Source organism: Budorcas taxicolor, chromosome 14 (assembly GCF_023091745.1).
Source record: "Budorcas taxicolor isolate Tak-1 chromosome 14, Takin1.1, whole genome shotgun sequence".
In the NCBI taxonomy this organism is placed as follows: domain Eukaryota; kingdom Metazoa; phylum Chordata; class Mammalia; order Artiodactyla; family Bovidae; genus Budorcas; species Budorcas taxicolor.
Window position 1 is genome coordinate 35,281,628 of NC_068923.1, and position 17,744 is coordinate 35,299,371.

At 41.7% G+C, this 17,744-nt stretch overlaps 1 protein-coding gene across 2 annotated transcripts in view; it reads right to left on the reverse strand.

The window, feature by feature from the left end:
- ATP6V1H (ATPase H+ transporting V1 subunit H) overlaps positions 1 to 17,744 on the reverse strand; it is a 46,410-nt gene that overhangs the window by 14,192 nt on the left and 14,474 nt on the right. For both annotated transcript variants that reach the window (XM_052651562.1, XM_052651561.1), the window contains 6 exons: positions 12,332 to 12,429; positions 8,707 to 8,899; positions 5,099 to 5,277; positions 2,721 to 2,846; positions 2,009 to 2,110; positions 281 to 394 (listed from right to left, as the gene is read on the reverse strand). In XM_052651562.1, the coding sequence (XP_052507522.1) occupies positions 281 to 394; positions 2,009 to 2,110; positions 2,721 to 2,846; positions 5,099 to 5,277; positions 8,707 to 8,899; positions 12,332 to 12,429 (812 nt within the window). The remainder of the gene's footprint in view (positions 1 to 280; positions 395 to 2,008; positions 2,111 to 2,720; positions 2,847 to 5,098; positions 5,278 to 8,706; positions 8,900 to 12,331; positions 12,430 to 17,744) is intronic.

Genomic DNA, 17,744 nt, shown 5'->3' on the forward strand with positions numbered 1-17,744 from the left:
AAGAATTATACTTCAGCAATCCTACTGAACCTGACAGAGGATGGGACGGTTGGATGGCATCACCAACTCAACAGACATCGACTGAACAACAAAGTACTTCGCATACGCCTTTTTTGAGAACATTAATGCAGCTGTTTCCTAAACTATCACATCACTGCTCTGAATGGCTAAAATCTACTTCTAGGTATTAATCTAAATCACTGCTTCCAAAAACCAGCACTCATGAAAGCGTTTCCATAAGAACATGTGGAAGGGGACGAGGGGGCCAGGGGACACCTACCAGTTGTGCACCATGAGCTTCTGTACAGCCAGGAGGGCGTTGTAGCGCACCTGCTGGTCCTCGTGGTGCATGTGGTTCATCACCAGCTGCTTCCCACCCAGCTGTTCGATGACCCTGCAGGACAGAAGCCGCACAGTGAACATGCGGCAGTTGACTTTCCAATGCCTGCTGTTAGTCACAGAGAGCCCCAGCCCCCAGCCACCCAGGAGTTTCACAAAGAGAAGTTACCATACTGGTAAGTTAACAACACACATCTTTTTTAAATATCATATCTCCCAAATCACAGATTTGAAGCATTCCTACATTTTCTCTTGAACTCCTAATGATAAATCCAATTGTTATCCTCATTTCCTCATCTGGGCAAATATGATCAATCTGGACTGCTAGGGTAATCTAGATTATAGTGTTCCAGGCAGTTGAATATTAAGTTCTTTATTATCAGCATTTGTGGCTTGCTTAAAAATTAGGATACTGCATACCACCTAACAGCTGAAGTAATATCAGATCAATAATAAGCCCAGTGGCTGCCATTCTGGGAGCCAGATACAGGCTCAGAAGCAGGCGGCAGTGAACACGAGGTTAAAAAACACCTCATAGGAGCCATGTTAATTTCCTGAGAAAGACTCGATTTATTAAGATATCTGCCCTTTCCTGCAATGATGGAGTATGCCATTATGCCCTGCTGGGCAGTAAAAGAGATGAGAGATTCCTCTTGACAAAAGCACCAACAGGACTGACAATCACACCGCTGTTGCTGCCCCCCTGCAACACCCTGAAAAATCCAGTTACTACAGACACAAAAGCAAAGTGTAAATAGTTATTGCATCACAAATGGAAGAAAGGTCCCTGTTTGTCTGCCAGGGCAGGGCCCTGCAAAGAGCCAGTGGGTGTCTAAAGTCCAGGCAAGCAGTGTGGGTGCCTGGTGGCCACCACCACCACACAGTCAGTGGCTGGGATGCCTTAGTGCAGCGAGGCTGCTGGTGGTGCAAGACAGCCTAGAGAGGAGCACACAGGTTGGGATGACAGAGAGACTTCACCTGGAGACCTTCTTGTATGTTACTTTTAGAACATGTTTTTTTTTTTTTTTTTAATGTACTGTATTGAGAAAAAAGAAACATGTAGTATAATTATATCCAGTTTTTATGAGTGCTTGTCCCACGCCAGGTACTATGGATTAGAACACCACCTTACCTAACACATCAGCTCAGTCCTTTATCAACTACGTTATAGTAGCTCAGTCGTTGAATCTAGCAAATTCTTTCCTGCCAGAGGACAAGGAACCCCCATTTGTGGTGCTGATGTGGGGACTGAAGGATAGGAAGCTGATGTGATTATTTTCCCCCAAAAAGAACTTCTTCCATCACATTCATTCATCCTACTCAGTTCATTAACAATTCAATATTATAACAAATAACAGTAATAATCAGAAAATCACCAGTACTCATGAAATGGCTTTTAAATTACATCATACAAACCAAAGAAAATCCTGAACGTGAATTTTCTAGAGAGCTCTCTACTGGCTAAGGCACAATTGTGTTCCACACATGTGCTTCTATTCTTATACCACCCATTTTTAATTAGGCTTATCATTTACCATGATTCCCAGCATTATGGTCACCTTGATTCCACTTACTCCATCAGCTCCCAGCTGAATGACTCTACTTTACAGAAGTGTGTGAGTTAGGACCCTTGCTGACCATCCCTGAGGTAACCAGGTTCCTCCCTTACCGTTTGCCTCGTGGGTAATGGCGCACATACTCCCCAACGTCATGGGCTGCAACAGCTAAGACTTGGGGATCATCAGACACCTCCAGAAGTTTGGTCAAAATTCTGAAATAAATTTAATTCCAAGAGAGACTGATTTCTGATTCTTTTCTAGAGCACAAGAGAACACAGATATAATGCTGATACTTTCTCAAAAATGTACAGTTACAAATATAACCATATTTTCTACAAGTTCCACTACTACACACAGTACACTGCACATCATTTATTGTACATAAGTTAGCAGCCTTCAGACCTTTTAAACACACATAACAGATCACTTTCAGATTCATAATGTCCACTGCCCGCGAGTCCCACAGTATCAGGGGGAGAGTGGGAGGGAAAGCTGCAGGGGGCACACGGGGAGATTTCAGGGCAGTGAAACACTTCCACGTGACACAGAACATGTTTAGAATACTTACAGAATTCCTACAAAATGGGGAAACAAACAAACAACAACAAAACCTGAACAGGCATTTCTCCTGGGAAAAAAGATAACCCAAATGGCCAATAAGCATATGAAAAGGTATTCAACCACATTAGTAAGCAAGAAAATATATGTTAAAACCATGGACTTTCTAAAAACTTAAAGAAAGACAAAAATATGTCCATGAGTATGTGGAATGACGGAGTTTATTTAGCATGTAAACTGGAATTAACTGAATGTGAAACTTACTTCAAGAGCTCATAATTCTTTTCATTTAACCTCGCAGCATTCTCTCTCCAAAATTTCTCAGATTTGTGCACAGGACTCCACTCCAACCTTCCAGACTTAAGTTCTGAACTGTATTCATCAAATGAGCTATAAAAATTTTGAAAAAATTCAGTTTATAAGAATCTCTGAGAGATACTCCAAAATGTAAAAAACGTAGCACATCTTCACTAATGATTTAACTATAGAGACTGAGCATCCTCTATATATCATCCCTAAACAAAGTTTAAACAGCTTAAATCATCTTCAGTAAGCCACAGGAAACTGATTCAGAGCACTGAGGTCCAACATTTCTGTCAAATTTGAATGCTCGTCATGAGATGTTAAAAGGAGCACTTGTTTCCAAAATCCTTACTCTTAATATACACATGAATATATGTCACTGAAATATCTGATAATTTAGCATTGTTTCTACCACGCCACTTAAAATACTGTATTTAACAGACCACTCAATATGGTAGGATACATTTATGTAAACAGTGTATTACTTTAACATAAAATAAAGTAGTATATTCTATTATACTTTAAATGTCAAACTATGAAATGGCACTACAAAAATAAGAACACATACCTCAGGACAATATTTTTAACCGTGATTACCAACAATGTAGAGATAATCCACTAATTGAATTAGCCCACTATAGATTAATAATAGAAACAAAACCTCTGTACATGAACAAATTGAAATGCATTTTAATTCAAAAATTATTCACTATGCCTATGTGCTAAGTTGCTTCAGTTGTGCCTGACTCTTTGAGACCCTACGGACTATAGCCCACCAGGCTCCTGTCCATGGGATTGTTGTTTTCGCTTTGGCTCCGTCTCTTCATTCTTTCTGGAGTTATTTCTCCACTGATCTCCAGTAACATACTGGGCACCTATCGACCTGGGGAGTTCATCTTTCAGTGTCCTATCTTTTTGCCTTTTCATACTGTTCATAGGGTTCTCAAGACAAGAATACTGAAGTGGTGTGCCATTCCCTTCTCCAGTGGACCACATTTTGTCAGAACTCTTCACCATGACCCACCCGTCTTGGGTGGCCCTACACGGCATGGCTCATAGTTTCACTGAGTTAGGCAAGGCTGTGTGGTCCATGTGATTAGATGGGTTAGTTTTCTGTGACTGTGGCTTTCAGTCAGAAGAATCAGTAAGTAGTAAAAATTGGCTAGCATGGATTAAATAATTTAGAAAGCTATTATTAATCTTATTTATTTTTTAAAAGGATCTCAAATCATTATTACAGAAGAACTAATGATAATTTTTAAAAATAAACATAATAAAATGGAATTTATATAAACTGCAAGCCCATGGCTGGCCTATTATACTACAAAGAGAAAACTCATTTGGCTTTCTTTTATAAAACTCTGTATAAACCACTGATGCAGGTGACAGCTCCCACCTCAACATAGGCATTTGGGCCTTCAGACTATGGACTGCACTGAGTTATTTGGTAAATACATTCCCAGAGCATACATTACACTGAAGGCATGTGCTGGACACCTCACGTTAAATCCTACAAGATTAGAACGTTTATCACTCTTTTATCAAAAGAAAAACTGAGATTTCAAAATGTCAAGAAACTTGTTCAAGGCCACACGTGGACAAAGTAGCCTAATAATTCAAACCCCAAACCCCAACTCTTCTTAGTATATAACTCTCTTTCCAGAATGTGTCAGTACTTGAAAAACAAAGAATGCATGGGTTAATGGGGAAAACTGTCAAACTATTATTATACAAAAAAGAACGAAGACCAGAAGAATATGTGGAACCCATCTGCATTTGTGTGTTGGGGGTGGGGGCTAGAAGGTGTTTAGAAATCAGAGTGTGGGTAGACGAGGTGGGGAAGATGGGGAAGTGACCTGGAGTCCCTTCTGGACTGTAATAAGGGAGGGATTTTTCTTTCTACTACATGTACATCACTTGCATAATTTTTTAATATAAACAATGAAGCAACAGAAACTTTAAAAAAAAGCACGAAAAAAATATTCTTTCCCTATATGAGCAAACCTCCTCCATAAATGAAATGACTGCTGCTTAAAAAAGGATTCTAAACCGGCAGATTCTCCGAGGGTGGCATCCACAACCTGAGGGAGAACAGTGGCTGGGATTTCAGACAACAGAGATTGGTGGGTTCTCCCCCAGAAGAGGAGAGAGCACACACAGCTCTGACCAATAGTCCCCACGGTGATGAGCCAGTGTTTCCACGTCCCTCAGTTTTCAACAAAAGACACCATGTTTTAGCGTGATCTTCTGAGTTCGCAGTTAGTAACAAATTGAGACTTCCTTAAAATACGAGGCCAGGCAGGATACCCAGCCCGTGAGAATCAAAGAGGACAGCACACCTGAGATCCTGGACACTCTCACCGAGTTTCTCCAAGAGGAACTTTATATCCTCACTGATGTCTTCGTCGTCATACTTCTGCTGCTCCAAGTTCTCCAGCTGTTTCAGGACTTTGCACTGAATCATCGCCAGGGCATACTCTTGGCGAGTTTCTCGTTCAGTTGACTTCTCTAAGAAGTTCTGGGTTAGACGGAGACACGATGAGAAATGATGTAACCTGTTATGTGATGTTGTCTGCACCTGCCTTCCCACCCTCTCTCCTCCACCTGTTCTGAGGGTACCCATCACCTTAAGTGGATGCCTGCGTCACAAACTCTGACTTCTTGCCTGAGCATCTGTCCCACCTCAGGAGCATTCTTCTGATTCCTTCTTTCTCTACTGGCTCACTAAACATTTTAAATTATTCCCCCAGACTAGCCTCAAAACCCTGCACACATTAACAACAGGGCCATCCCCATCTTTGGTCACAGCCCTGCTCCTGGGGGCACCACTATGAACGCTCTGTTCATCAGCCACACAAAGCCCGTAGGATGCTAAGAAAGACTGCTTTCTCAGTATCCCCTAGTTCTTAATCGGTGACCTTTCTCTCCCCCACATCAACCTATCAGTGCACACAGGACAGCAATATTGCTTCAACAATTATCAGAAGCAATTTTCTGTTTTTAGGAGTACTTACGAAAGCAGCAAAAGAATCTAAGTATTTCTAAAGATAAACTGTTCACTGAATTAACCAATGTTTCTAAGCAAGGATCATGCCCATGCTCAGGTCTGGAGTAAGGACAAACAAGCTCTCAAGAGAGCCACTTCAACAAAGTTGGCAAGGAAGGGCTGTCTAATCCCCTCCCCCATGCTCCCACACAAATCCTGCAACAACAATTCTAAATCAACTGTACCAAAATTTTAATCTTCTTTATTTCTGCAAGGATGTTACATTTCTAACAATTATGCTAAATAAATGCAGAGAGGCTTTGGCTTAGCCTATGAAAATCAGTAAGATTCATCCCTACCAGAACTCTAATGATGTTTTTCACAGAAACAGAAAAACAATCCTGAAATCTGGTTGGAAACACAAAAGCCTCCAAATGTCCACAGCAATCTTGAGAAAGAAGAACAAAGCTGGAAAGGTCACACTTCCTGATTTCAAACTAAATTACAAGGCTATAGTGATCAAAACAGGATGGCACTAGCATAAAACAGATACACAGAACAATGAAACAGAACAGAGGGCCTCTCTGAAGGGGTTATGACTGTGAACTATCTGTAGAGAATATGCAAGGCTGTGCCTGTCTGTGTCTGTGTGTGTGCATACGTATGTGGGTGTGAATTAAACATCATAGTTAACACAGCTAATATAAATCCAAATTCAACTGGGTGGTATTTCTTCCCAAGCTTTCATGCAGTCATAAAATATAATTTATCTTACTATCTGACATATTAGGTAGGATCTGGACTAAGCAGAGCCAAAAAAGAGAAAGAAATTCACAACAGATGAAGAACTCTAGACAACAAATACAGCCCCGAGTGTCTTTCTCAGTCACAAGCCTCAGAACATTCTAATTTATTTTAGGAACAAAAGACTGACATATCAAGTTATCCGATGGAATAACATTTATGGAGACCTGGAGTTCAGCACCTGCTATGAATAAGTGAGACTGACATTTTCAAAAATAAAATTTCACCCAGTGAAATGAAGGAAAAAAAAAAAAAACAGCTGCTATATTTCTTCAGCTCACAGCAGCTCAGCAAGCTTCCTAAAGTCTTCAGCATAAAAATTTTCTTCCTCAGGATGTGTGGAGAAATGTATAATTAGATGATCCTCAAACAACCTCATCAGTGAAATCTTTATTAAAGGTTATAGGAATTTGAGAATGATAAAAAAAAAAATAACATGTCATTGTCATTTTTTTCACCTATTTGATGGTCTAAATCAAATGGCTTTACTATGTCCTTATTAATAGCTCAATTTTAACTCAGTTAGGTACATCAAAGTTTTGGATGTCTAAGGATGTTTTTCTGATATTCAGTCTTTAGTCTAACCATACAATGACTATATTGTTCCACTTTAGTAAGGGGAGTCTAAAAAACTAATATACTTGTCAATAGATTGGGTCTATTTTAAATACTCTGAAATTCAAATTGGACAACAGAAGCCCAAAAATTAACACAAAGTTCCATGCATTGTGTGTGGGTAAAAAAAAAGAATCTGCAAATAAAATAAGACTGTTAAATCTTGCTAAATATTAGTAAAACATTTGTGCTGCCTCTTCTAAATCTAACAGAATAGCTCCTGACCTCTGCCTAGGTGCCACATTAACCTAGAATACAATTCATAGAGGTGGGGGTTAAAGAGGCAGATGGCTATTATTTTGTGCTTTTATGGACAGAAAGGGAGGAAGAGAATTATTTCCTGTATATTTACTATTGCCAGGCCCTTTGTCTGTTACTTCATTGAATCCTTACCCAATGCTGAAATGAGTTAAGTTTCACTCAATACTTTCTATAGACGGAGGAATCAGCTCTGAGAGCTCATACCACCGTCCCATCCAGCCATGCTGGGACTCACTCCAGGTCTGTCCACTCCAGAGCCAACACTCTTGCTAACACACCACGTCAAAAGGAAAACTAGAAAAAGAGCTACATTAGCCTACTTCTAAGACGTCCATAAAAAGCTGATCAACAATCTGGAGTGCTCCCAAATCAGGGCCAAAGAAAACAAAGAATCTCAGTCTGGCTGTACACTTCCTGTGACTTTTTGAACGTTGTGACTTCTACAGAGTCCAGCATTGCCCCCCGCACCCTCAACTTCCCGGTCTGTTTAAGGGAAGATGCTGACTGAGGTCATGGCCAAAATCCTAACATCCTAAGAGGACAACTTCACTGCTCAAAGTAACTACTGATCTCTAAAGCTGTCTTAGAAATGACTGCTGGTCAGCAGACCCAGGATCAGAAATACAACTCAATTCTAAAAGAAGGGCCCAGGACAGAAAAAAGAACCTCAAATAGCCTCCTGGAAAACAAGGCCACCTGAATATAGCACTGTCACACTCCCAACAAGCGTCTGCAATCCTCACATACCATCCATATAGACAGCTTCCTCCCTGGTCCCCTCTCCTGCCATAAATACAATCTGTGATATTTCAGTCTAAGCTCACCAAGAATCCATAGCTCCATGACCACTGGGAGAACAAGCAACATTTGCACCTGCTGAAAGGCCTCAGGCTGCACAAAAAATGCCTCTCACACACACACATCACACACCCCCCCAACAGAACACACCACACACACACAATTACACAGAACACACCACACACACACACCACAGAACACCACTGAATATACCACACGCACACCACACACACATCACACTCTACAGAACACCATACACATCCCACACACACACACCCCATAAAAAATACACACACCCCACTGAACACACCCCACGCACACCACACACACATTATACACTACAGAACACCACACACACACCCCACAGAACACACCCCACATACACACACCTCACAGAACACACACACACCAGAACACCACATATACACAACCCCACAGAACACACACACCCCCCACAGGACACATTCCCCACAAAATGCTTACGCGGAACGCTGCGAGGATGATCCTTGTCACCTTCTCTTTGACCGACTCCTGCAGGATGTCGGACAGGACAGGGATGATGTTGTAGCGCCTCAGGTGTTCACACATCTGCGGGCTGAAAGCCAGGAGCCACACGGAAAAGATCATCTGATACTGGAGCTGAAAGCCACACTTGTTACTCAGAACGCCCATGATGCTGAAAGGAACACAGGTGGAGACGACTTTTAGTAATAGGACAGTGCAACCGGAAGTAGAAATAACTGACTGCTCTTTCTGCCCCAGTGCGCCAGTCTCTCAGAATCATGTCCTCTCCTTTCTGCCTACAGGAGGAAGCGAGCCAGACCCCTGCTCTCAAAGGGCCAGTCCACCCTGCCGGAGTCTCAGGATGCTGCCCCCTTGCTCCAGGGCGCGCGTTCACACAGTGAACAGCAGGAGGGCCTGACCAGCATTCAGAACGTGACCCTTGCACCTCAGCACACAATTTCCTTTTTAATCTTACCTTTCACTTATATGCTACTTTATATTACTATATACTTTAAACTTTCAAAAATAGTGTGTGCCATTCATGTAACTGAAAAGGAAACTACACAGAGAAAACAGGTCCTGGGCTCTTAAACCACAGTCCCCTTCCACTCTCCTCAAGCAGGCTATGCTCACAATTTTTTCTCTTCCCAGGATCCCTGCTTGTGATTTGAGGAGCACCAAAAAGGAAAAAAAGAAAACCTTCAATCCTAAACAAAAGAAAGGCAGAGTAAAAGTACATGTTTTCTTTCTTTAAAAAATGAAAAAATTTAATGACTTTTCTAAACTGTCCCACTCTCGGCAAGTTAACATATTCTACCTTTATTAATGCCTGTTCTCAGCTTAAAAGTCTCTGTATTAATTTGATTACAACTAACCTTGTTGGTGGGTATTACCATATCAAAGAGTGTAGGTTGGACATGACATATTCTAGATTCTATTTATGCCCTTTCTTGTTGCTAAACTGAATAGTTAACACTGGTTCAGTTCATTTCAGTCGCAGTCATGTCTGACTCTGAGACCCCAAGGACTGCAACATGCCAGGCTTCCCTGTCCATCACCAGCTCCCGGAGTTTACTCAAATTCATGTCCATCAAGTTGGTGATGCCATCCAACCATCTCATCTTCTGTTGTCCCTTCTTCTCCCACCATCAATCCTTCCCAGCATCAGGGTCTTTTCAAATGAGTCAGTTCTTCACATCAGGTGGCAAAGGATTGGAGTTTTGAGCTTCAACATCAGTCCTTCAAATGAATATTCAGGACTGATCTCCTTTAGGATGGACTGGTTGGATCTCCTTGCAGTCCAAGGGACTCTCAAGAGTCTTCTCCAACACCACAGCTCAAAAGCATCAATTCTTCGGCACTCAGCTTTCTGTAGATTCCAACTCTCATATCCATATATGACTACTGGAAAAACCATAGCCTTGACTAGATGGACCTTTGTTGGCAAAATAATGTCTCTGCTTTTTAATATACTGTCTAGATTGGTCATAGTTTTTCTTCCAAGGAGCAAGCATCTTTTAATTTAATCACTGCAGTCACCATCTGCAGTGATTTTGGAGCCCAAGAAAATTAAGTCTGTCACTGTTTCCACTATTTCCCCATATATTTGCCATGAAGGGATGGGACCAGATGCCATGATCTCAGTTTTCTGAATGTTGAGTTTTAAGCCAACTTTTCCACTCTCCTCTTTCACGTTCATCAAGAGGTTCTTTAGTTCTTCTTAAGGGTAATGTCATCTGCATATCTAAGGTTATTGATATTTCTCCTGGCAATCTTGATTCCAGCTTGTGCTTCATCCAACCCAGCGTTTCTCACGATGTACCCTGCATATAAATTAAATAAGGAGGGTGACAATATACAGCCTTCATGTACTCCTTTCCGATTTGGGACCAGTCTGTTGTTCCATGTCCAGTTCTAACTGTTGCTCCTTGACCTGCAAACAGATTTCTCAGGAGGCAGGTTAGGTGGTCTGGTAGTCCCATCTCTTGAAGAATTTTCCACAGTTTATTGTAATCCACACAGTCAAAGGCTTTGACATTACCATCCTCCAAAATACTAGTACCAATAACTAGAAAAGAGCATCTGGTTAGCCTCTCTGTATGCTGTTAGGGTCCACAGACCAAACTTTAGGTGTTTGAGTTTTTCTTTTGAGCAATTATAACTATTTTTAGAAACAGCTGTTTCATGACTTTTACTCTTTCTTACAGGTCTTTCAAAGAACAAAAAGAAAATGCACTTTTTGTTTAATAGGATAAAATTCAATATATCTTGGGCTTCCCTAGTGGCTCAGAGGGTAAAGTGTCTGCCTGCAATGCAGGAGACCTGGGTTTGATCCCTGGGTCAGAAAGATCCCCTGAAGAACGAAATAGCAACCCACTCCAGTACTCTTGCCTGGAAAATCTCGTGGACAGAGAAGCCTGGTAGACTACAGTCTATGGGATCGCAAAGAGTCAGACACAACTGAGCGACTTCACTTTCTTTCTTTCTTTCAATATATCTTACAGTTACAATACAGGTCTATTGGACCCATTTATAAACCTAAGATATACTGGGAGGGGTTGGGGGCAGGAGGAAAAGGGGATGACAGAGGATGAGATGGCTGGATGGCATCACCAACTCGATGGACATGAGTTTGAGTGAACTCCAGGAGTTGGTGATGGACAGGGAGGCCTGGCGTGCTGCGATTCACGGGGTTGCAAAGAGTCAGACACGACTGAGCAACTGAACTGAACTGAACTAATACTGTGAGTTTGTTAACTATAATTTGAAGAATCACACTATTTCACCATCCTAGATCTTATTTTATCATTAATCACTCATTATTCTCAAGTATGATAAAAAAATAGTAAAGACAAAAGTTATTTTTAAAAAATGGATGATGAAATCACCTAGAAGATGATATAATAGTAAAATGAATAATTATCCTTTCTTACTGCACTGCCCCAAATATCACATCACTTTGAAGAAGATAAACAGACCAGAAACACCACCTGCGTAGTCTCCTTCAGGTTTCTGTGCGGAGGAGAGCTAACACGTGAGACAGCTGTCCTAAGAAGTGGGTTGCCTGCACACCAGGCCCCTGGCTGGCCTCTGGGAACATGACTGGTGATCAGCCCCCTACAAAGAAATAGAACTTTGCCTAGAAGATGTTGTTGTTGTTCAGTTGCTAACTTGTGTCTCTTTTGTGACCCCATGGACTGTAGTCCGCCAGGCTCCTCTGTCTGTTGGACTTCCCAGGCAAGAAGACTGGAGTGGGTTGCCATTTCCTCCTCCAGGGGATCTTCCTGACCCAGGGATCAAACCTGTGTCTCCTTCATTGGCAGGAGGACTATTTACCGCTGAGGCACCAGGGACTAAACTGTGTACACAAACAAGATGCTATGTCTATGCTGAAGGCCTGCTTTCCCTCTGGAGTCTGGAATGTTGCTTTGGGCAAGGTGGCGAGCACCAACCTGACACACTAACAATGAAAACCAGGGGCCCTGAGTCTCCAGCATGTTTCCTGGGGGAAAACATCACACAAGACATTTGAAAAAAATTTTTTTTAAAAAACACCTTCATTTCAGTGATTAAACGTTACCCCACATGGCAAGTGAGGGCTCACCAGTTCACCCCATCTGCCTCCACCCAGGCGAAGCGGTACTCATTGACTCGGAGCATCAGCTGCAGACACCCGGCCACGCACTGCACATACTGGGAACTCTGCGTGAGAGAAAGCACCTCAGGTCACCAGGTTGCACAGATGCCAGAGTCTGGAGTTTGTTTACTAGGGTTTCTGATGGTAATATCAGAACATCCAAAAGTCTCTTGTTTTTTCAAAAGTCAATTCTCCTTTTCACTTTCCTCTCTGACTCTTAGAAATGAAGCTGACTTCTTTTGTGAAATTAAGCCTACATGGTTCAAGCCTACATCTAATCAGGGAAATCAAGGAACACAGTAATTATGTCTTTGATATGGTTTGATAAACAGCTTATTATCCTGCAGTGTTTCACTTACCCCTGAAGAGAGGCATGATACAGACAATACTGCTCTTCATAATTATATAAATATCAAAGATCAACAATAAAATGAAAAAGACAGAAGTGTAGTCTCTGAGATGGACCCATATCTGAATGATATGAAGCTGGTTGCTGAACCATCCTTAGTAAGGATGACACTGCTAAGCACTCTGAAAGGGTACTCTTAGGATTAAGTAAAGTAGTTCATACAGCACAGAGTTAAGACATTTCATAGAAACTCAATAAAAAATAACTTAAAAAAAACTATACAGCATATGAAACCTAATTAAACATGTGAAAAAGATTATGACTTTTTAAAACTATCAATTCAGCGGCAGTTTCTTAGAGAAACTGAGGTTAAATCTGAAGCTTGAAATAAATATGAGTAAATAATCCCCAAGAAGTTGCAGGCACCTCCATCTTAGAAAAGCTGTTGTGACATCTGGCCTGGGCTTCTCCCTAAATATTTACCATGAGCCTTACATCTGTAAAAAATGAAGGAACAAGGGGAAATTTCAGACTCTGGCCTTAAAGAGCACGCTAACAAAAAGAAAAAAGAAAGGAGAGGACAGTGGATGTCATATAAATACACGAAACCTAACACACATGATGCTATTGAAGCTCTACGTTTCAATTTAAACTAAGCTTGTTAAAAGCTGACACTTCAAAGAAATTCCAGGCACTCAAACATAGAAACACAATGATATTTGGTAGAATAATCAAAACTCATCAGGGAAAGGTTATCTTAGGTTTTACCTAGAAAGTAGTGAACATAGTTGCCCAAAGCACAATATATCCAATAGTACTAACATAAGTTGCCTGAACACTCAAAATGTTAGCAAAAATTAATGACCTAAAAAAAAGGTGAATTTTCAGTTCTAAAACAATCTTCCATAATGGGAGAAAACATGTATGTATTTTTCCAGTAAGGTCAGCAGGTAAGTAGCCCTTCACAAAAGCAGAATTCCGTCTTTCTTGTTGAGAGAAAGTCTGGGCAAGCTTTCTCCAATAATGAACAAAAAGGCAGCCTAGGGCACACTCTCCTCTTCCACTTATCATCAATCTCAACACAAAAATTTCTTGGTTCGCTGTCTTTTTCCGGGTCCATTTACCATTCTATACTGCAATACACGACACATTTTTAAAATGGCTTCTTCGTTGCTAGTTACAGCTTCAGCATTCACACATAAACGAGCAGATAAAAGATGTTCCTTCTAAAACCGCACTCTCTCCTGTGATGCACCACGAGGCAGTCCAACACGCTCAGAAATTATTTTCAGTGAACGAAATGCTGACAGACAACTGAATAACCGCCTTCAGTTAAACAAAGGAAACTATATCACTTCCTTAGCTTTCTCTCACATCATCCTATTTAGTGTCATGTATAAAATTATTCAATGACTTATTTCTAAAGAGAGTAATCAGCCTTCAATCATTGCAGTGAGTCATCGCCTCTGCTCCCACAGAGACACAATCCAGGCCCTGCTGGAGACCTGCACCACCACCTGGTGCTCAGGCTGCTCTCAGCCCTCCCCAGAGCCACGCCCAAGCTCTCATCTCTACCATTACCCCCACCCTCCCCAGAGCCACACCCATGCCCTCCCCAGAGCCACGCCCATGCTCTCAGCTCTACCATCACCCACACCCTCCCCAGAGCCACGCCCATGCTCTCACCTCTACCATCACCCCCTGCCCCCCCAGCCACGCCCATGCTCTCACCTCTACCATCACCCACACCCTCCCCAGAGCCATGCCCATGCCCCCCAGAGCCATGCCCATGCTCTCACCTCTACCATCACCCCCACCCTCCTGCCCTACCTTCCTCCCTCGTTTCAGCAGCCAGAGAGCCGCTCAGCTGCCAACACCACACCCTACATGGCACTATACCTACGTCCATTCCCACGTGCCTCTCATCCAGCAGAGGCTGGCAGTACTTGCTGTCCAGGCCCCGCAGCCCCAGGAGGCCTGCAGCCCACTCCTCTCTCACAGTGCAACATGTAGCTCCAGTGTCTGTTGGTTTCCTCTACTCACCACCTAAACAAACTCTATCTTTCTCACCTTCATGTTATCCCTAAATGCAGTACCAACCTCTGCATCTCTCTTCCTTCTAATACATGACGGTTTCTTGAAAGGTCCATCACCAGGTTCTTACTTCTCTTCCATCTTACCACCCCACCTACATGGCAACTGCTCGGGTCAGCAGTGACCTTCAAGTGCCACGTCCAACAGTTACTTTCCCCATTGAGGACCAGACCTCCACCTCCAGTTACCTCCCAGAACTCCAGCCCCTCCTCTCTCCAGATGAACTGATCCACGGGCTCAAACATCTACTCCTCCACCCGGAAAGAAAGGCAGTAACAGAGTATCACAGTTAAGAACAAAGGCTCTGGGACCAGCCTGCCATACTTGGCCACCTCCTAGTCTTGGGTCCCTGAGTGAGCTTCCCACCAATAAAGTGGGGGGATAACAGGGCACATCCCGTAGGGTGTGGGATAATCTCATTAGCTAACATGTGACAGGCTAAGCAAAGATCCAGCTACAATGTGCACAAGCCTCCCTGGTAGAGAAAAAGCAACTTGACTTCTCAATACATGTAAGAGAAGATCATCAAATACACTCTCCAATATGGCTGACAATGGAATTCTCCTACATTATGGTGCAACTGGCAGAATTCAAGAGGGGCCCCCAGATCCATATTCTGGAGAATTAAAAATAATTCAAGGAACGAGGAATGATAAAGCAGGAAGGCAACAAAAGATACACATAGGAACTGCAGAGACATTGTGCCAGAGTTACACTAGAGCTGCTACAGTGTTTACAGACCACTTTTCAACACCCGTCTCCATAACGCAGGGATTTAAGTACAAACTTAAAAGATAATATTCCTCTAAATTTTGCAATCGTGGGCACTTAAAAAAGAAAAAGTCTGCAGTGCAGAGAAGAACAGCTGTCTAGAGATATTGGAAACACACGTGTGTCTGGTGGCATCAGTGAAGCACAGAGCTGAACCTATCAAGCACACAACCAACCAAAATAAACCCCAGAAGCCAGCTGTAAATGAAATCCTCCAGGACTGGTGATTAACCCACCCCCAAAGCACTCAATGTTTCATGACTAGGAAACAAATCTTTTCTCATAGAGCTAAAAAGTCAGTGTGGACACCTCACACACACACAAGTGTGCACGTGTAGTTTTTGCTTCTATCACGACATTCACTTTAGAGAGTAATGCAGGACAATGTTAGTGTCAGGAGGAAATTGGAACCGTCTCCCTTTGCTGACGGATGTGCAAACTGGTTTAGAAAAGTGACTGGACTGCTGGATCTAAATTCACATGTACCCTGTGCCCTGGCAACTCCATTCTAGAAATCAAGTGCTCCAGGCATGAGTGGTTACATCTACCAAAAGCCATGTACAATGACATAACCCTGTATATATGTAATTAAATTTGATTTTCTCCTGTTCCTCTGTCTCACATCAATTTAATTCTCTGACCAGTCAGAATAACCCAGAAAAAGGAAAGGGTCGTTTTCTCCTCCCCAAAAAGTTATGACATGAAAAAAAAGTGACCAAAGAAAGGAAAGGAGGCAAAGAGGGAGAGAGGCTTTAGCAATCAGAAGTTTTGCTAAATTATCTCTGGCATATCACTGAAACTCTTCAAAATTGTTGTCTCATCAATACAAGAAAGCAATACCAGCTCACCAAATTAAAAAACAACAAACCTCTGCTACTCAAATCTAAACTGACATCAGTTTCCATTAAACACAAAACATTACAATGTACATCATCATTAAAATTACCTCATATTCAGGAACTAAAACACACGCAGCACAAGAATTCTCTTGAAGTTGGGTTATTAAGAGAGACTCTCCAGTCAACATTCATAAAATACCTATATTAAATTAATACCTAAATTAAAATAATTTCATCTTAGATTTAAGTCTTACCAAAAAAGCAATTTCACTATTAATTTACAAATTTATAAATCTCCTTCAAGTACTGCTTTCAATCTAATTTGCTTAGTCATGTAATTTAATTACATGACTACTTGGATCCTTTATTGTAGGGAAAAATTATTGTGGACTTCAGAAAATATGATTTACTTTATAAATGACAGCTTTGTATGCAATTCCAAGAACATATTTGAAATACAATATTAGGTTACCTTATTATGATAATATATAGCCATGGTAACAAACATTATGTAAAGGAAAGTCTGGCACTGAAATACTTTACCATTTAATTTTCTTTTGCATTGCTAGAATATACACAATCCTTCCAAACATCTGATCAGAATAGCAAAACTGATAGCTTATCTGTTCTCCTTTTTGTAACATTCATTCTTTGCATATACTTTAATGATCCTCAATGTTTAAAACATACTAATTTTATGACAAGAAAATAAAAGGCAACTGAACAATGAAAATGATCCAGGAAGTGCTTTTGGTAAATAGTAATGCTCTGGAAACCTGCACAAAGACACATAATTGGTCGTGAACTTCTTGAGGTCCTCACAGACTTGACAAGTCACCAGCGAGAGGGGACTGGAGTTAATAACAAGCCTGCCCTATCCAGGTGTCTGACGCAGCTCACTCACATCTGCTACTGGGCAGCACTTCTGATAAACTCATCGACAGACGTTAAAGAAGCAAATCATGAAAGTTCTCCACCTCCTCTGAAAGACTGAAAAGTCTTAAATTAAAAACACAGCTGGGCTTCCTTGGCGACCCAATGGTTAAGAATCCACCTGCCAATGCAAGGGACGCGGGTTCAATCCCTGGTCTGGGAAGATCCCACATCCTGTACAGCCACTAAACCTGTACACCACAACTACTGAAGCCTGCACCCTAGGGCCCGTGCTCTGCAACAAGAGGCACCGCAACGAGGAGCCTGCACACACAGCAAGAGAGAGCCCTTGCACAGCAGCGAAGACCCAGCACAGCCAAAAGTGAAATAAATGAATTTATAAAAAAGAAAAAACATAGCCTTAAATTTAAAATAGAATCAAAGCTATAAAACT